The 20435-nt window shown below is 34.5% G+C and overlaps 1 protein-coding gene across 1 annotated transcript; it reads left to right on the top strand.

Moving 5' to 3' along the window:
- The first annotated feature begins 1651 nt into the window (after positions 1–1651).
- Positions 1652–18961, top strand: LOC109170290 (protein translocase subunit SECA2, chloroplastic). Its single transcript, XM_019319332.1, has 36 exons — positions 1652–3424; positions 3694–3749; positions 4093–4365; positions 4455–4691; positions 4841–4960; positions 6581–6715; positions 6801–6870; positions 7002–7066; positions 7903–8023; positions 8297–8388; positions 8696–8761; positions 8948–9012; positions 9089–9176; positions 9340–9405; positions 9518–9633; positions 9810–9900; positions 10998–11081; positions 11174–11266; positions 11365–11460; positions 11564–11649; positions 12548–12626; positions 13352–13465; positions 13561–13656; positions 13733–13796; positions 13896–14185; positions 14777–14832; positions 15480–15597; positions 15784–15864; positions 16100–16179; positions 16627–16681; positions 16788–16857; positions 16936–17125; positions 17216–17339; positions 17886–17960; positions 18070–18277; positions 18448–18961. The coding sequence occupies exons 1-35, from the start codon at positions 1738–1740 to the stop codon at positions 18229–18231; spliced, it is 5361 nt and encodes a 1786-aa protein (XP_019174877.1). The 5' UTR covers positions 1652–1737; the 3' UTR covers positions 18232–18277; positions 18448–18961.
- Positions 18962–20435: the final 1474 nt, after the last annotated feature.

Genomic DNA, 20435 nt, shown 5'->3' on the forward strand with positions numbered 1-20435 from the left:
CAAGAAAATATCTTACCAGTAATGTATTGTTATAATAATAATAATCTACTACCAAGTTTTATTAACAATGATTAACACTGATGTGCTCATATGATGCGTGCAGCTAACTACTAGCAGCGGAAAAGTAGCAGGGCTGACTTGTATTTGCTGCAACACGGCCTGCCTCCACAGATTTTGGGACAACTACGACTAATATTACATTACTCGTTAATGTGATTAAACTTAGATGTAGGATGCTATGTCATTATATTACATAGTAGTTGGAAAGAATAATGTGACTTTAAATATCAGTATACAATGATTATTGATATGATTTTATTTAATTAATTAATCCATGATGATATTATTGTTCAGTATAGGCAATCACAAATTATAACAACTAGTATAAATTTTTGTATAAAACTAGAGTTACTTAGGCGGTATGTCTTCTAGAGTTTTAGAGTTTTTTTAAAAAAATACTTTAAAATATATTTTATATGTTGTTGTATAGTAGTAATTTTGTTTTTGAAAGATAACAAACATTTATAATGAGTATTATAATAGCCATTTTATAAGGATATATATATTTAAATAAGATTATATCAATAACAAATGTGAAATTGTAATTGTACTTAAAAAAATCGTACTCATTTTAATATGATAAATTTTGAAAATTTGTTTATGCAACCACATTCATGATAAATCATTTTGAGGAATTATTTATTTGAAAACTCATTAGCAGTTTAATGCGTTTACAAGCTATATTATTAAATAAAAATTAAATTAAAAAATAATTTACTCAATCACACAAAATAAGATAGTAAATCTCTCTTAGCTTGGATCAATTAATAAAGAAATATATAGTGCATGATTGAGTATGCAAATGGTGTATAAAGCTCGGATCCCTTTTATATATACGGAGGCAGACAGACAGCAGCTTGTTTCTAGCAAGTTTTGTTTATCTTCACAACACATAGTACATAACATAGGACACTGCAGAATACATCTCTCTATGATTATTTACACATTTGTCATCTAATATCACAATATAAATTTCACCCATAAAACATTTTTGAATAATAAGTGAAGACTTTCTCATTAATTAAAGAACATTTTCAGTTTTGTATGTATATATTTTTTGAGTGTGACTTTTATGTCATGATTTGAATGGCAGAATGGGCAATACCGAAAATTTAATGGTCTATTTTAAAATAATGGTGTTTGTAGTAGTTAGAACCAATTTAAGAAAAAGATTATAGCCAGAATGACCATTTTGGGAATTAACTCTTCTATGATATTAAGAAAAGTAAATTTCACATAGGTGGTAAAATTCTTTTTCCAGGTCATTGATTGTAAATTTATTAAATTTATTTAATTACGCACTTATCATTTTTTGTATGTTAAGTTAAAAGTCTCTTATGAAGATAAAAAAATTTGTCTTTCTCATCATTGTACATTGTTTTTCAAATAAATTTACATATATATAAGCACTTAAAGTTTTTTGTAATCTAATTTACGATATGATTCATTATGTAAGGGTATTATATATATATATATATATATATTGGTGTAATAGTAAATTACATGTTGGTCTAATTGAGAAGTTTGGAAATGGTAAATTAAGCCGCATTTGTTTCATGAAATTTAAATTTGTCCCCCAAATTAAAGTTTTACTTGTACTCAAGTTTCGAGAAATGAGACAAAATTGGAGTATCGAGGGGCAGAGTCAAAGTATGATGATAGTTTGATTCACCGGCAATGGAGCATCCGGAACCACCGGAGTGCCCGGTCTGTCTGCAAGTGTACGACTCCGTTGCAACGATCCCGCGTGTACTCGCCTGTGGCCACTCTGCCTGCGAGCCCTGTCTCGCCCAGCTCCCAAACGCCTTCCCTCACACCATCCGCTGCCCCGCCTGTACTCAGCTTGTGAAGCTACCCAAACCCCTCTCCTCTCTCCCCAAGAACATCGACCTCCTCCGCCTCTCCTCCCTCCTCCACAACCACAACTCTCCACCACCCAATACCGCAAATTCGCTGCGGGAACCCGAAAAGGACTCCGCAGTTTTCCTACCCGTTTTGTGGTCTCGTGAATTCTACTTGTATTGGAAGCCATGGCTTCTCCCAGAGAACAGCTTATCCACTGAACCACGAAATTCTGGTACTAAAAGTCCCGATGATTTCTGTTATTTGTTGTATGGGTGTTTGAGAAATCATGATAGTAGGAGCAATAGATGTTCCGTAGAGAAAGAGGAAGTATGTCTGGTTAAAGTTGGGATCTTTATTGACAAAAACGAGAGCTGTTCTAAGTTTAAGTATAGTTATGAAGTGAAAGTGTTGAGAGTATTATATGGGATGGCAGAGGGGGTAAGAAATGAATTAGACTTGATTTTGAATGCAGGCTCAGAACACCGTGGAGCGTGTAAAGTTTATGGCTTTTGGTATAATGTAGATGACAATTGTGTGTATTTAGTTTGTCAGAGATTTCAGGGGAGCGTAATAATGTTAACTGATTTGATTGCTGGTGAAAATGAGGAGGAGAGGGTTAGATGTATGACAAGTTGGGCAATGGTTGGGCTAGGAATTTGTGAGGCTGTGTATAATTTGCATTTGCAAGGACTAAGCATTGGTTGTTTGGGAGCATCTTGTTTTGGTTTAGATGAATTTGGCCATGCTTATGTTGATATTTGTGAGACTTTGATAGCCGGAAGGAGAGTTGGGAAGATGATTGCAGGGAAGGAGGCAATGAGTGATCAAAACCTTTCTGCAAGTTTGGAAAATGAAAACACGGTAGTATGTTCTTTTGTTAGTCCTGAGGCAATGTTTGAGTTATTGAAAGTTGAGGGTGTTCAAGTAGGTTTTGGCAGTTCGGAGTGTGATGTTGGATTTGGGTTGGATGTTTGGTCTATAGCTTGTTTGCTGCTTTCGCTTCTTATTGGAAAACCTTTTACTGAAGAGATGCAAATTTATTTACGATATCTTGTTACTTTTGCAAGTGATGAAAAAGGTTGTGATTTTGTTGGGTGGTACACTGTGTGGAAGGAGAGGATTGTTTCTTTGTTTGTATGTAAACTGGGACCTAACTTTATTTCTTTAAGGGAAATTCTCTGCAGATGTTTGGATTTTAATCCTGAAAATCGCCCACTTGTTCTTGAACTGTGGAAAAGCTTGAGAGAGGTGATTGTGAAACCTGATTTTGATGTTTTAATCAACTTAAAACAGGTAAGCAAGAAGGAGAGTATGCCTCATTGCTTACTGTTTGGAGACCTCTGTCTATCAATCTGGAGGACTAACAAAAAATCAATGGGTGAAAATCAAATAAAAGATGCTGAGGAAGTTGAAATCTCAAAGATTGACAAGGATGTTGTTGAGGGAATCCCTGACGGTCAAGTCAAATGTATTGATCTAAAAGAACATCGTGACTGTATAACAGGCTTAGCTATTGGAGGTACAGACACTGTTCGTGCTGCGCAAGTCTATATCATAAATAGTTCATTCAATCAGATTTAAATTGGCTACTCTTCATTAACTTTAATGTAATTTCTCACTGTGGATATGTGTTTTTTTTTTTTTTTTTCTTTTTTCTTTCTGTTAAAAATCTAAATGCTCAGTGAAACTACAGATTGTTTGGTTCTTATCTTAGGCAGAGAATTATTGTTTATTCCTCTCAATTATTAGCATGCAGTATGAAAACACCTTCTCTCTTTATTGTTTCAGGTGGTTTTCTTTTCAGCTCTTCATTTGATAAAGTGGTGAATGTGTGGTCTTTGCAGGTATACCCTTAAAAAGTAAAAGCTTTTGTCAGAATAAATTTATTTTATATAAGGGTACATACGGTTGGTTTAGGATCTTCTTTCACAGCCCATAACTTTAACGGGAGTGGACAAATTATTTTATTTATAAATTTGTGTATAATGATCCCTCTTACAGGACAGCTTGTGTTGAAAATTTGGAAACATGTCTGAGAATGAATCCCACTTACTATATATGCTTTTGTCATTTGGACAATGCATTGATGTCTTTGTATTTTAATTCAAGCATGCAATGGTGGCAAGTTTGGTTTACTTGAGAGACTCTATATGATATTCTCATGTTCATGCATTCCTTGTCTTGCAGGATTATTCTCATGTTCATGCGTTTAAAGGTCATGAACAAAGAGTTACTGCTGTAGCTTTTGTGGATGATGAAAAACCGCTATGCATTAGTGGTGACAATGGGGGTGTCATATGCATTTGGGGTGCCAGTGTTCCACTGGGCCCAGAACCAATTAAGAAAATATACGAGCAAAAGGATTGGCGGTATAGTGGTATTCATGCCCTTGTGGTCTCTGCGAGCAAGTATATATACACGGGTAGTGGAGACAAGTCAATAAAAGCATGGTCACTGCAGGCACTGTACTATTATCCTTTTATTCTGATTCAAAACAAAAAAAACAAAAACTGCTATATTCTTTCCTAATTCCCTGCACTCTCCTCCAGGATTACGAGTTATCATGCACAATGAATGGCCATAAGTCGGTTGTTTCTTCATTAGCAGTTTGCAATGAGGTTCTTTATAGTGGAAGTTGGGATGGAACTGTGCGATTATGGTGCCTAAGTGATCACAGCCCGTTGGCAGTGTTGGGCGAAAGTACGCCTGGAGAGTTGACTTCAGTTTTGTCTATTGCTGCTGATGAGCATACACTCGTTGCAGCTCATGAGACTGGCATTATTAAGGTATTCTTTCAAAAGCTATGGTCCTCCGGGAATATGCAGTTCTGGTTTTGATCTATAGTATAGTTACCAAGAAAGGGAACCGAACCATTCAATTCATGCATTGTAATTTTCTAGCTAAATTCTCACATATAATCTATCTAATTCATCAGATCTGGTTTAATGATACGCTACTGAAGTCTACACAAGCCCACAATGGAGCTGTATTCTCTGCCTGCAACAAGGGTAGATGGATTTTCACTGGTGGTTGGGACAAGACTGTAAGTGTGCAGGTAAATTCTCTACTAGATATATGACATTTCAACTTTACATTGGTAAAAAAAGAATGGCAATTTACTACTAGATATAACATAAGCCACTGATTTCTAGGAACTATTCGAGGAAGATGCACAAACAGATGCCACTGCATTTGGATCGATTCCTTGTGATTCCGTGGTAACAGCTCTTCTATATTGGCAAGGAAAGCTGTTCATTGGGCAAGCTGATAGAGTAATCAAGGTACGATGATTGTTTGATCTATCTATCCAATTAACTTTTTCACGTTTTAGACGTATCCCAGGCTACTTAAACTACTATACATTTTACTTGGTTTATGGAACTATTTTGCAGATAATCTGACTGTACGTTGTATATATGCATTCTTCAGGTGTACTATTTTTCAGAGCGATAATTTCTTGAAAGAGCGTCCTAATGGTGTATATAAGCCAGTAATAGATTATACACGATTCGGCAGGGCAGCCATATTTTCCATACAAGAATGAACCGGTCTAAGGAGCAAAGGAACTAGTATTTGTAAAAGAATTCGAGTTTAAATGGAGTGGGATAGCTAGGAGAAAAATGGTGGCCTGGTTCTGGTTTGTTTCGAGTAATGGCGAAATGTAAATAGCACTAGCAGATCGTTGTGTACAGTATATGCTTTCCTTCGTTTAAACGAAGGATTGTGTTAAAAATAAAAAAACATTCTTGCATTGAAACAAGGATGTTTGATTCCATGATAGGTGGACCTTGCCTTAATGTCTCATTAACAGAGTTTTGAGTACGTTAATTGTGAAGATTTCTAATTTTTATGAAAGAAAGATAAAAACTTATGTGAGATCTCAGTCTCACAGTTCTTTGTTTGTAAAACGGGTTAATTTAAGATGGAAATATAATTTTTATGTTGAAATGTAATACTTTATATTAATTAGAAATAATATGTATTAAAAGTAATATACTTTTTTTTTTATAAGTAGCAAACACTTTATTTATAATTAATACTTTCATTTTAATCTGTTGTACTTATTATTTATTGGTCAATTTAACTTTTTCTTATTTGTTTATTTTTTTGAGTTTAATGGTACTTTTAGTGTAATTTTTATTTTTTAAATAATATATAAATTTTGTATATTAATACTAATTCGTTAATTAAATCAGATACCTATAAAATAGGACGAAGAGAGTATTACATTTGTAACTTATGAAAGAATGGTATGATTGCTAATATCCTAACATGTCAGTGTAACATTTAGGGCAACTCAAGTCAAGCTGGTCAAATCTTGTGGCCTAAGTAACGTACTTTAGTTTATGTAAACATGATTTTACATTTTTACACCGTGGGCACAAACCATGGCCACACTATCCGCCGCCGCCACCTCCTCCTCCGCGTTTACGCAACGCCACCACCGCCGCTGCAACCACACTTCAAATTCTGCAACTCTTCTCTTCACTAAACCCACCAATTTCCCTCTACTCCCTTTCCCGGCCGTCTCTCGTTGCCGGCACCTAAGACGCCGTCGTTCCACTCCCTCATCATCACCCGTCGTTGTTTGCGCTGCCTCCCTCAAGGTCCACTTTCTTCAAACCTTTTTCTATTTACTGTTGACATTGAATTCTGATTTCTTTTCTATTAATAGGAGAAAATTGACGGGTTGAACAAAACTTGGAGTAACATCACCAGTTTGAACCACTGGGTCGTGAGAGAATATGGGAGGCTCGTCAATTCTGTTAATGCTCTTGAACCCCAAATTCAGAAGCTTTCAGATGAACAGGTAGTAACATTTGTGTTTTTGTTTGTGTGTTTGTATATGTGGGTCCTATTTATTAGTGGTATTATAAGTTTGTATGTTGGTGTAGTTGAGTGCAAAAACACTGGAGTTTCGCAGACGGTTGAGAGAAGGAGAGTCCATATCCCATATTCAAGCTGGTATGTTTTAAATTTTCAATTTAGCAGTAAGTTTTTACTGTTATTGAAAATAATGGTGTTTAAGATTGATTCTTTGGAACTAAATTTTGGATTTATTTATTTATTTTTACTTCTATTTGTAATGCTGCTAGAGGCATTTGCTGTTGTTCGTGAAGCTGCAAAAAGAAAGTTGGGAATGCGCCACTTTGATGTTCAGGTCTCTCTTTAGAGCATAATTGGACATGCATAATATGAGTTTGCATATGTTCCATTTACATTTATGGCACAAGCCATTCGTTAATGTATTGAATTGATTTAAATATGGTCCAATATTGCTTTTTGAATATAGCTTTGCTTGCTAGGAGGTGAACTATGTCTAGGAAAAAGAAAAAAAAAATCATTCAGAACTTTTTACAAGGATTTTTAAAAAAAATAATTTTAATTCATGGTTTTGGCTGAAATTTTTCTAAAATAGTTTCAGACTAACCCAAAATTGGTGTTGCAATGAATGTAATCAACTATAGGGGTGATTACTTGTTGAAAACACATGGTGAATGAAATAATATGTAAGCTATCCATTCATGGAAGACAGTAAGAGAGGATTTGCAAGTATAGAGACAAGAAAGTACATGGAAACTTTGAGAAATAACACTACCGGTAACAGTGGACTGGAGAGTGGGTAGGATGGAGGGGGTAATGCTAGCTCATGGCGGTATCAAGATTAGGTAATGAAATATTTGAACCAGTGTGAGTGGCGGGAAGAATTGTGCTCTAATGGGGTATGCCATTTACCTCTTTTGGTTTGCTTAGACATTGTACACCACAAATATGATAATATTTATGTTCTAATACATGCACTCCGTGTAAACATATTTATAGTGATTTGTGTTAATTGCTACTGAATCTACATGCTTAATTATGTTATCTATGCTTCCTTGAGTATGTTTAAATTGATTTCATTTAGCCTTTGTGTGGTTATTTCTAAATTTTACAATGCTTGAAATTTTGTTCAAATTTATCTATTTGATTGTTATTTCTTCAATCCAAATACAGATAATTGGTGGAGCTGTGCTTCATGATGGAGCCATTGCAGAGATGAAAACTGGTGAAGGGAAGACCTTAGTGTCCACATTAGCAGCATACCTCAATGCTTTGACTGGAGAGGGTGTTCATGGTCATTATCTATTTTACTACTTCCATATGTTTTTGTTATTATGCCTTGGCGAGTGTTCATCATTTGATTTTCCTGGGGAATTGAATGGTATCAGGGAGTTATCTTTGTTTAGTCCTTCGATGCTTTTATCATTGTAGGGTTCATTGCCCCACCCTGATTCATAATTAAAAACAAAGAAGAATTCTGGTATCTCTGGGGGGGGGGGGGGGGGGGGGGGGGTTATAAATGGTGTCTATTTGGCTTTACTAACTTTCTTTTCTGCATTTTTGACAGTTGTCACAGTTAATGACTACCTAGCACAACGTGATGCTGAATGGATGGGACGTGTTCATCGTTTCCTAGGGCTTTCTGTTGGCCTTATCCAAGTAATCTTCTGTTCTAGAGTTGTGCATTTGACCTAAACTAAACTTGATTAAACTGTTTGGAAGAAAAGATTGCTTTACGGCTTCTTGGGGATTTAGCAATATGAAGGCGTGAAGTGCTTGTAAAACCATAGAATAATGAATACATACTTAATAGTAAGAACCCATGTATTTGCTTTCATTCCCCTGTTGAGGATAGTGAATCCATATTGAACATCAATCTGCAAAATCCATATCAAACATCAATCTGCAAGTAGTTTAACTAAAATCAACTATGTATTCTGTGCTTATTGTCTGTCTTAATGTATAGACACGGATGACGGCTGACGAGAGGAGATTGAATTATGGATGTGATATAACATATACTAACAATTCAGTAAGTCCTGTTAAATTTCAGATTTTAAACTTCCATATATTTGTTGTCATGTTCTTTTTTGGCATGCAATTTTGAACCTCTCATAGCTGCTTTGATAAATCCCTGTACTTATTATTATTATGGTTATATTCTTATTCTTATAACATGTGAGTTCTGACATTCCCTCTTTCCTCTCTAATGTCCCAGGAACTTGGTTTTGACTATCTACGAGATAACCTTGCTACTAGTCGCGAACAACTTGTTATGAGATGGTAAGCTACAGAGACCTTTTAGCACCTTATGTCTGAATATTATATTTCACAGTTTAAGTTAAAGTTGTGAAAACAGGCCAAAACCTTTCCATTTTGCAATAGTTGATGAAGTTGACTCGGTCCTCATTGATGAAGGAAGAAATCCTTTACTAATTAGTGGTCAGGTAAGTTTGAATCTTTTTCAAACTTCTGGTAATTGCCCTGACTTAAAGTGGGGAAAGGTTAGAATCAGGAAGGATTTCAATATTCTAATATAGACTGCCTGCATGCCTTTATTTCTTCCCCCCTTTTCTAATTTTCCAAAATTATTCTCTTGCTTTATCTCAGGCAAGTAAAGATGCTGCACGATATCCTGTTGCTGCTAGACTAGCTGAGCTGCTCATGAGGGATCTTGTGAGTCTCAAATTTCTTTCTTCTATTTCAGCTGTGGAAACTCTAATTTTTTCTATCACTGAAGGGAAATATGAATAACAAAGTGAACTTTTAAAATTACTTGCATTAACAGCATTACAACATAGAGTTTAAGGATAGATCTGTGGAATTAACTGAAGAAGGAATTTTTCTTGCTGAGATGGCTCTAGAAACAAATGACTTGTGGGATGAGAATGATCCATGGGCAAGGTAAATCTTAACCCTATTTCTGAGCTTATTCTGTATATTTATAAGGATTGTCTGAGATGATGTTGTGATGCTTCAAAGACAACACCTTATACCTGGTTTCTGTAAAATTTCAAATATGCTATTCTATTTTGCATTATTAACTTTAGCTTATTCAATTAATAATATACTAAGTGCAGATTTGTAATTAATGCTTTAAAAGCCAAGGAGTTTTATAAGCAGGATGTCCAATACATTGTCAGAAACGGGAAAGCTCTAATAATAAATGAGGTAATATACTGGTGGAAATATACTTTAGAATTGTTTTGAAGGTTTCTCTTAGTGATTTGAATATGGTCTTGATTTTTCTCTTACTGAATTTTCTCCATCTAGTTCTCTTTTAAAGTGGTTTCCTCTTTGAATATCTGAATTTGCCAAGTAGGGAGTACAAAGTTAGATGCTATCTATAACATGAAAATGGATCCTTTCAAATTGAATTTAGTATAAGGTTTCACGGACCAGAAAGAAGAGAACGAGAGACAGAGAGATTAAGTGGGTGGGTTTGGGGTTGATTTTCCTCAAGTATTCAGATGAATGTGATTTTCAAAAGCCTCCAGATAAGGAAAATTTGTTAAGTTCAGTAATAGCATTAAGAGCTAATTTACAAAAAATTATTCTCATATTGCATTGCATATGTTGGCATACTCAGTAAAGAGTATCATAATGTGACTGATAGCAATAGTGCTATACTCTGGCATCATAATGTGGGTTGCAACAATTTATGTATACTTTAGTTGGGAACTGTCTTAATTCTTAAAGATACTAAAAGGGACATATTTGTATTTGAAGGAGATTCTGTTGTCCTTGATTTCTTTCCATAACTTCTTTTGATGGCCATTTTGAAAGAGGAAGTTTGTGGTTGTGGGGATTTCCATTGTTCCTAGCTAGGTGGGATGGCATTTAAATAAATTCGAGTACAATTTAGATCTGATTTCTCTGTCAATCTTGATTGTTCGTTGTCTGCACTAGTATTTTGGTAATATTCTTAAGACTCATAAAAAATAAATGTTTTAATCATGATCGTCGGTAGATTTGAGACTTGATTCCCAGTTGTAATCATCTTGCCTGATGTAGATGATTGCAATCTTCATTACTATCCTCTTTTAGGTATAAAAATCTGATTTTTTATTTTATTTTATTTTTTTTGGTTTTTTGGTTTTTTGTTTTTTGTTTTTTTTTTTGTTTTTTTTTTGTTTTTTTTTTTTTTTGGTAATTCCGTTAACTTTGAAATATAAAAAATAAATATGCTCTGAAGTTCGTGCAACACCTTTTCTATTCAACAAATTTTCCTTCTCACATAATTTATAATTTCTCTATCTTATTGACAGTTGACTGGAAGAGTGGAAGATAAAAGACGATGGTCTGATGGCATTCATCAGGCTGTGGAGGCTAAAGAAGGTCTAGAGATTAAGGTCACTGAAGCTTTATTTTTTAATATTTCCCCCAAATCCCTCTTATGATTACAGTAACTGAAATTGTAAAATTTGGGTTTTCTTTTGGTTAGGCTGATTCAGTTGTTGTGGCACAAATTACATACCAGTCACTATTTAAGCTATACCCTAGGCTTTCAGGGATGACTGGAACTGCAAAAACAGAGGTATGATGATTTCCGAGGATTCATATTGGAACTTATTTTGGACCACTAGGTTTCTAGTTCAGAGAGTACTTTAGCATGATTAAATTTCTTTACTGTAGGAGAAAGAGTTTTTGAAAATGTTCAAAACGCCAGTGATAGAAGTTCCTGCAAATCTGCCAAACATCCGAAAAGACTTGCCCATTCAAGCTTTTGCTGTAAGGCATTCACTATTTACTAAGCCAAGCCTTCCACCCTTAATGAGAACTGAAGGCTGATCTTTGAATTGATTTGATCATGCTCATTTTCTTTGGCCTTTAGACCGAACGAGGAAAATGGGTACATGCTTGTGAAGAGATCGAGTTCATGTTTAGACTGGGTCGTCCTGTTTTAGTCGGGACCACAAGGTACTTATATTGCTTGTATTTTTTTTTTTACATACATTTCTTGGTTTAATTAATGTTTTGGTTTGCTCCCAGTACAGGTCTTGCACTATAAGATTAACATTTCTGGTTTACCCTATAGATGTTTCTGGTGTGAAATTCTTTTCTGGATGAGCAATCATAGTTATCTTCAAATAAAACTTTTATAGAATTTGAATGAGTATATTACAAACCTCATGTACATATTACATAGACATCATTCTTCCATAGTTTGATAATGCATGGCATGCATAAAAACAATGATGCATTGATGCTTGGCCTACATAAAGAATTTATCACCTCTAGTTTGTATCCCTTCTTTTAAAGTAAAAATACTTTGTTTTGGATGATACAAGTAGATGGTGAAGTCCAAATAAGATGAGATGAAGAACTTTGGACATATAATATACCTCCATGTGGATACACCTACAAATTGTATTTACTCCCCAGAAGCTTCTGATGCATTGAAAATCAAAAGGAACTATGTAGGCATGCAGCAGACACTTTACATATGTAAAAAAATTTCACACATACATGCATGGAATATTGTATGTCAAGAGTTCATCTTGAAAGAGTGTTGATGTAAAAATATATACAAATTTTGGCATCTTGACACTGCCCTTTAATTTGTGTATGTGTCTGTGTGCACATGTTTTTTAATTATTATTATGAGTATTCAATTTATTTTTTAAAATTTTTGCATAAATATATACTTTTGGGCAATATAATGTTATATATATGTCAAGTGTCAAAACACTTAAGGGTCTTGAGTTGAATATGCATTAAATGCTATAGTTTTATGTTTCCTTTCATCATTTGACACTTACATTATCTATTCACAAGGAATCATGTGGAGTCTATCTTATTTGGTTTGTTAATGCAGTGTTGAGAATTCAGAGCATCTGTCTACCTTGCTAAGGAAAAGAAAAATTCCACACAATGTCCTCAATGCTCTACCCAAGGTTTGTAAAACAAACTCTGGACTTTATTTCATCTCCTTATTTCTTTCTTCCCCACCCATCTTCCCAGAGTTTGTACCACTTCTTTATATGTACTTGCATTTGTTAAGCACATAATTTTGTTTTGGGTAAAATGCATTAACTCCTATTGCTTTTATAAATTTGACCTCCCTATTATTTGGAACTGCACTATTGACCTCCCTGTTGTTTGTTCCTATGGGTTCTTCCAATCTACAGTTCTTTCTATGCTATTGGAGCATTGGAGGGTGTGTGCCGCATAGATAATCATAATATGGCATGTAATGTCCAGGACAACTAATGCGATACTTTTTTTTTTTTTTTTTTTTAATTATAAATTTGCAGAACTATTGCTAGTTTATTTGTTGAGGTTATTAGTCAAGTTTTGCTTATGCAGGATCAATTTTTTTTTGGCAAACTGTTCACAAAAGAAAATAATTAAATAAATAAAAGCTGTTGACTATTTGTGAATAAAACAATTGCAATTAATATAAGTGTCAATAGTAAATTCCAGTCTGAAAATGTATAGATATTACGGTACAATTTTTATCCAGAGTTTGGGCAACCTGATCCATAGGAAGTAAAATAGATGATTAATTTGGTAAAGAGGGATTATCTGCAGAGTTGGAAAACTACAAGACATTTTAATGCATTTTACTGTTTTGCTTCTTTCAGTCTGACTGTTATCTAATAATTATTGAATTTTGCAGTATGCTGCTAGAGAGGCTGAAATTGTTGCCCAAGCAGGGAGAAAGCATGCTATCACTATCTCTACTAATATGGCAGGAAGGGGTACTGACATTATCCTAGGAGGAAATCCAAAGGCAAGTGTACTTCTTTTCTTTATTCAATTTCAGTAAGTTCAAATTTTGTTTTTGCCTTTCTACTGGATTGACCTGTTGCGTGTTTTATTAAAAAGATGCTTGCAAAAGAAATTTTGGAGGACAGCTTAATTTCATCTCTGACACAAGATGTTCCTCAAACTGACATTGATGGAGAGTTGAATTTAAAAAAGGTTTTTCCTGCTTCCTTATCTCATTCAATGTTACAATCCTCTTTCCTTTGCCTCTAAAGTTACCATCTGTTTTTAGGTCTTATCCAAAATAAAAGTTGGACCATCATCTCTAGCTTTGTTAGCTAAGGCAGCTCTGATGGGTTAGTGTTCAGTCTCAGATCAATTGATTTTTTTTAATAAAAATTATATTAGTTGAATGCATTGACATGTGTTGTTTTGTTATTTAAATTTCTTTACAGCTAAGTATGTATGCAAAAATGAGGGTAAGAAATGGCCATATGAAAAGGCAAAATCTATGATTTCTGAATCTATAGAAATGAGCCAATCCATGGAATTGGAAGAGCTGCAGAAGCTTGCTGATGATCAATCTGAAATGTACCCTCTTGGCCCATCTATGGCACTTACATTCTTATCAGTTCTGAAGGATTGTGAGTCACACTGTTTAAATGAGGGATTAGAAGTGAAAAGGCTTGGGGGCCTGCATGTGATTGGGACATCTTTACATGAATCCAGAAGAATTGATAACCAGGTTAGAACTAATTTACAAGAATTTCAGGAGGCAGTGACTACTTGAAATAGATGTGCACCAGTGTTTTTGAATTCTTGCTTCAGTTGGTTAAGAAGATCTCAAACTCCACATGTATTATCTTTGTTTCCAAATTTATACTCCACATGGTTAAGAAGATTTCAAATTCGAGGAGTATTTAAGTTACTTATCTCTACTAATTTACTTGTTCTGTCATTATTAAATATAATGTGTCATGTCTACAATTCCTTGCAAAGTAATTTGTAATACTCGTATTTCCAAGCAGCAGTTCCACTGGTCAATAAATCAAACTAATTTGCGTTACTTCACTGGCTTCCTAATGAAGGCAGGATGTTATCTTAAATAGATATGCATAGCAATGAGCCAATGATAGCATTCTGTAAATTCTCAGGCTTTGGAGTCTAATAGTCTATATAATATATTTTCAACTATGTTTCACTTCATTGACTAAGATATTTCAACTGTGTTTCTACCTTCGTGTTCCTTTTCTTATCATGTCTTTTGTATTTTCCTTTATCTTTGTTTCTTTTTTCAATGTATAATAGCAATCCATGTTCTTATTTGTTTCTAAAGCTTCGAGGAAGAGCAGGCAGGCAAGGAGATCCTGGATCGACAAGATTTATGGTAAGGTGAGATGCTAAATGATAACATTATCTACATGTGTGCTATCCATCTTCCTCATGCTTGGTGAAATGTAAATATAGACTTCCCTTTGTTGTTTCCATTACATGTAGGGAAAAATGATATTGCAACAAAGTTTTATTAATGTCCTTTCAGTGTAGTCATGAGGCAGGTTAGATATTTTTGAAGTGAATCTAAGTGTACAGGAAGGTCCAAGGAGATTTCCCTCATGAAATGCAGTGAATGCTTTTCAGGATTGCTACTAGGCATTTTTATTCACTTCCTCTTGCCCCAAATTATTTGTTCATTTGGAACAATCTTCTGTTTTATATTAACCTTTTTATGGCATATCTAAGGGGAATGGGGATTGGACCTAATAAGACAGTAAGACCTCCTACCTAGAATCATATGCTTATGCCTTTAGACTACAAGGTCTTTGGCTCTATATTCACCATTATGGATGGAGTGGATTATTCAAACTCTTGGATAAATAAATGTGCTAGAATATTCACTTCCATTTCCAGTGAATTCATGAATATTGGAATTGGATTCTTTCCTTGACCCTGCCCCCTTTCATGAAAATTTAGATTTTCATATTACCATATGCATTATAGCTTGTAGGATGAAGTGTTTAAAACTCGCATATTAATTATAGCTTGCAGGATGAGATGTTTCAAAAGTTCAACTTTGATACTGAGTGGGCAGTGAAGCTTATATCTAGGATTACTAATGATGAAGATACTCCAATTGAAGGTGATGCGCTTCTTAAACAGGTAATGTATATGTCACTGAATATGTGTCTTTTAATGTCTATGTACTTGAAGAAGTCTAAGTACATTTAGCTTGATGTTGCTTTAGCTTTTTTATATTTGACATTTTTTACTCATTTCTATGATTATTTTCCTTTACTTTTTTTTTTTTTTCTTAAACAAATTGTGTTATGAATTTGAACCATTCAGCTTTTGTCCCTCCAAATCAGTGTGGAGAAGTACTTCTTTGGCATAAGAAAGAGCCTTGTGGAATTTGATGAAGTTCTTGAGGTATCCATTTGATAGCAGAGTTCCCTACTTCCATTTTCTGGCATGTCAATGCCTTATTTTCTGAATTTTGGGTCAACTATCTTCTTAAAAACAAATTTATTTCTTAAAACAAGGTTTAGAAATCTGCCTAATTTCTTTCCTTAAGTTGTTCAAGTAACGCATCTATAGTCCTAATTAGGTTTTCCTCCATACCAGCCATAATCTTGACTATCAAATCTGCTAATTGTCTTTTCAGGTGCAAAGGAAGCATGTCTATAATCTTCGCCAATTAATATTAACTGGTGATTTTGAAAGTTGTTCGCAGCACATTTTGCAGTGAGTGCCAAGTCTTAGAATAATCTCACCTGTAGCTTTTGACCTTTTGTCTGTAATAAGTTTTCATTTTAAATGCCTTAGTGGGATGATTTTGTGCTCTCTCTGATCTCTATGGAGTAACACATATGATATATATATATACTGATGTTCCAATGAGAACCCCTCCTCCCAGGAGAACCTGAGAACTTGTACATAAACGCACACAAGCCTCTACATAAATGAACACAATCTCATATTCCAGTGCACAATGCACACAATCTACCCTAGAATAGTTTGTGTGCATTCATGTAGACGATTGTATGCATTCATATTGGTTCGCAGGTTCTCACGGGAGGAGGGGTGCTCATTTGATCATTAATCTATATATATATGTCATTATGTTATGTAGTTTCAGAGTAATGTATTGACAGCTATTCTCTTTCCTACAATGCTAATGAATTAATATAGGTACATGCAGGGTGTGGTAGATGAGATTATTTTTAATTATGTAGATCCGCAGAAGGTATTGAAATTTCTTCTTTGGCATATGTTACTTCACAATGCTTTGTGTTAATTAGGCCTTTGTTTTCCCCCCACTTTAGTCACCCCTTCTTCCTTTCATGTTATAGCATCCAAGCAAGTGGTTTTTGGGTAAGCTCTTGAGAGACTTCAGAGGATTTGCTGGAAAAACATTAAATGGTAAGAATGAATTTTTCAATTTGTTGGTAATGAGTTTCTGCCAAAGTTATAAATCATGAGAAACGGGAATACGTCTAGATTCATTCTTGGAGATCACTGAGGAATTGTTGCTGGATTCACTTCTTCAGCTCCACGATATGGGTTCTGTAACTATTGATGACTTTTGTATCCCAAACTTGCCTGGAAAACAAAATCCTTTTAGAGGTATTCGTGGCAAAACCGCTTCGTTGAAACGGTGGCTAGCCATATGCGCCGATGATTCAACCAAGTGAGTCCAATTGCAATTTGCTATACCACAAATTCTTTTGTTTTAAACATGTGATTTTTTGGATAATGCTTCCATTTTATTCTATGTTAGAGATGGGATGTACAGAGTGACGGTTAATTTCCTTCGCAAGTACCTTGGAGACTTTCTGATTGCCTCGTATTTGGATGTGATACAAGAATCTTGTTATGATTCTGAATACGTTAAGAGAATAGAGGTAGCGTTCTTTCCTCATCTTGCTGATTAGACTGAAGTTGGACTCCATGCTTGAAATACCCAGGCCTGTGTACGACTCCTTGGACCTGGCAAGGTTTTAGTGTTGCAAATACAACCAATGTAGGATGTGGCGTACCCTAAAAAGTACACTAGTCACACAATGGGTGCAATTTTGCATCTTTTCACTTAGTCTGCTGATTGATTTGGTACTTGTGATATGTGGGCGGTACCACAAGTTGCAACTTGCAACTGATGGAAGCCATCAGTCATAATGGAACTAGTCCGTCCAAATAATTAGGGTATACAATCTATATACATGTGTGTGCGCTTGGATGTAAGTATTTGTCTACTTGTGTTTTGCGCTAATAAGGGATTTCCATCAAGTGCTTAGTTGCGAGAATAAATTACAGTGTGCTCTCCTTTCCATGACTCTCATATCTGCATCCTTGTTTAACTCACGGTTAAATGTTATGCTTCATTCAATCTTGTGCAGTCATGGTTGGTGTCTCTACTCTAATGAAAATTGTATTTCTTCTACATATTGCAGAGGGCAGTACTTCTGAAGACTTTAGATAGCTTTTGGAGAGATCATCTCGTAAATATGAACAGGCTTAGTTCAGCAGTATGTTACATATCTATCTTTCATTTATTGATTCAAGGATAAAGTGAAATACTGAAATTGGTCCCTAATTAGTAATTACCCACCCCCGAGTATTGTTGGTTTGTTACAGGTGAATGTGAGGACTTTTGGGCTGAGGGATCCACTTGAAGAATACAAGATTGATGGTTGCCGCTTTTTCATCTCTATGCTCAGTGCAACCAGGAGGTTAACTGTTGAATCGCTCTTGCGGTACTGGTCATCCCCCATGGAATCTCAAGAATTGTATTCATAGGGAGGGTTTTCATCCCTACATACCTATGCCTACTGCTCAACCACAGGTATCCCTGACCTGAAATACACTATACCATTCCTATTCCCATTCCCATTCCCCTCTGGTACTTGGACACCGCCCATTTCTAACTTGCCATAAATATAATATGCTGGTTGCACTATTTTATTGTGGATTGGTTTCTTTAGCGTGTGCTACTATCTTTTCTTTTATTGGCAGGAGGATATTGGGAGGTTTACGTTTCAGATGCTTTTGAGTTTGAGGGTTCTATTCAGTCTTCCCGATACGTTCCTAATTCAGAAACGCCAGGGGCGGGGCAGGGCAGGGCGTATCACTTCCCCTTCCCCTTCTCGGCCCATTGTTTGACAGAATCGTGTTGTTCAAGTCTAGCAGTACAAACCGCGAGTCTCAGTCATGAATTATAATCCACAAGTTGTTGCAAAGACAACTTCAAACAGCGGTTAGGTAAGGTAAGGTGCTCATTTTCCCTTGTGATGTATCAAGGTAGCTGCTCTGCTATGACGCCTTGCTACCACAGATTTTATAGTGGTTCAAATGATTTACTAATGATGAAAAAACTCAAGCATTTCTGCTTTTTTGCCAATTTATTTTATATCAAAATAATATCTTGTACTAATTATTTTCACTTAGCTAGTTATGGATAATAATAATGATATCAAACAAACATTTGTATATTGTAACAATTATAATATGTGATACTAGAAAAATTCAACCTGACTCAACCCAACCCTGCAGTGATTAGTTGGTGTACAAATTATATTATTTAAAAAGTTGCACCATAACATTATTTTTTTTAAAAGAAAAATAGTACTAAATGCATTCTTTGTACAACTAAAATATTTCAAATTAAACTCTAAAAAAATCTAAATCTACAATTATAATTGAAGTGGTTGATTTTACGCAACTTTTAATAGAATTACTAAATATATTGACCAAGTAATCTACAATTTTATAATTTAGGGAAAATAATCAATTAAGCTCTCAAGAAGTTAATTAGTTTCCTAAATTTTTTAAAGTAATAATTAAATTCATCAACATTGTATATTGGTGCAATGAAGTTCAAAAACTGGTTAGTGACATGTTATAACATGTCACTAAGGTTCCGATCAATTCCATTGATATTTCTAACAATAAAGCGCTCAACGGTCACTAGTGAATCAATAGAGGAGAAGGCAATCCTTGGGTTGCCTTCTCTTATGTTGATTCACCAGTGACTATGGAGACTTTTTTGCCAGAAGTATTGTCGGAGTGGGTCAGAATGTTGACTGGAATCCTAGTGACATGTGATTTTGGATGTCACTAGTTGTTTTTTGGATTTTGTTGCACCAAAATACAATATTGATGGGTTTAATTGTTAATTTAAAAAGTTTAGAGGTCTAATTGATTTTTTAGATAAAATTCGAGAGTTTATTTGACCATTTTCCCTATAGTTTAAAATACTTCTATGTAATTTTAAGTTGTTTTCTCTCTTTGATTATCATGGGACTTTCGATTATTGCATCCTCGATATTTAACAGCTTTGTAAGAGTCTGGTAAAACTAGTAACTTTGGTAATAATTAAGGAGGTAAATGTGGATATTGATGTTGATTGGAGGATAATTTAAGGTCAAAAGTGTCATTTTATTTTCAAAATTTAAATATTTAGATATAATAATTGACTAATTGTGCACAAATGCTTTACACTTTTTCCACCAATAAACTAACAATCGTTATATACATTTTTTGAATGCTAATGACTCCATTACATTGTAGTATCTGTTCAAACATACTATCTCAACCTAATGAAGCATAAAGACTCAAAGAGTCAACAACGCCTCTAGAGGCTCAATCGTTATATATTTATAACTTTGAAAATGAAAAGTATTTCAATTTTTTAAAAAAGTCTAAATAATTTATTACATACCAAATAAAAATTAAGGTGGATTAAATACTTTAATTATGATTTATTTATTTATTTATTTTTTTGGAGACAAGAAAGTAACATCAAAGACTAAAAATTAAAAATTAAAAATTTTGGTTTAAAATAACAATTTTCCAATATATTAGTAGGCGTTGAATTGATACTTGTTCAACTTAATTCATACGTAATCGTAATTAATATACACATGCTGTTAGTTATTTAACTACAAACGGTTGATGACTCTGTTTTTTTTTTTTTTTAATATATAATTTTAAAATTTTTCAAA

This window comes from Ipomoea nil, unplaced genomic scaffold (genome assembly GCF_001879475.1).
Source record: "Ipomoea nil cultivar Tokyo-kokei standard unplaced genomic scaffold, Asagao_1.1 scaffold3321, whole genome shotgun sequence".
In the NCBI taxonomy this organism is placed as follows: Eukaryota; Viridiplantae; Streptophyta; class Magnoliopsida; order Solanales; family Convolvulaceae; genus Ipomoea; species Ipomoea nil.

What these genes read in the sequence shown, in the direction of transcription:
- LOC109170290 (XM_019319332.1), top strand. Translation starts at nt 1,738, where the DNA reads ATGGAGCATCCGGAACCACCGGAGTGCCCGGTCTGTCTGCAAGTGTAC. An exon ending in AAGCTCTAATAATAAATGAG is followed by an intron (nt 9,901 to 10,997) that starts GTAATATACTGG and finishes TCTTATTGACAG; the next exon opens with TTGACTGGAAGAGTGGAAGA. An exon ending in CTGGAACTGCAAAAACAGAG is followed by an intron (nt 11,267 to 11,364) that starts GTATGATGATTT and finishes TCTTTACTGTAG; the next exon opens with GAGAAAGAGTTTTTGAAAAT.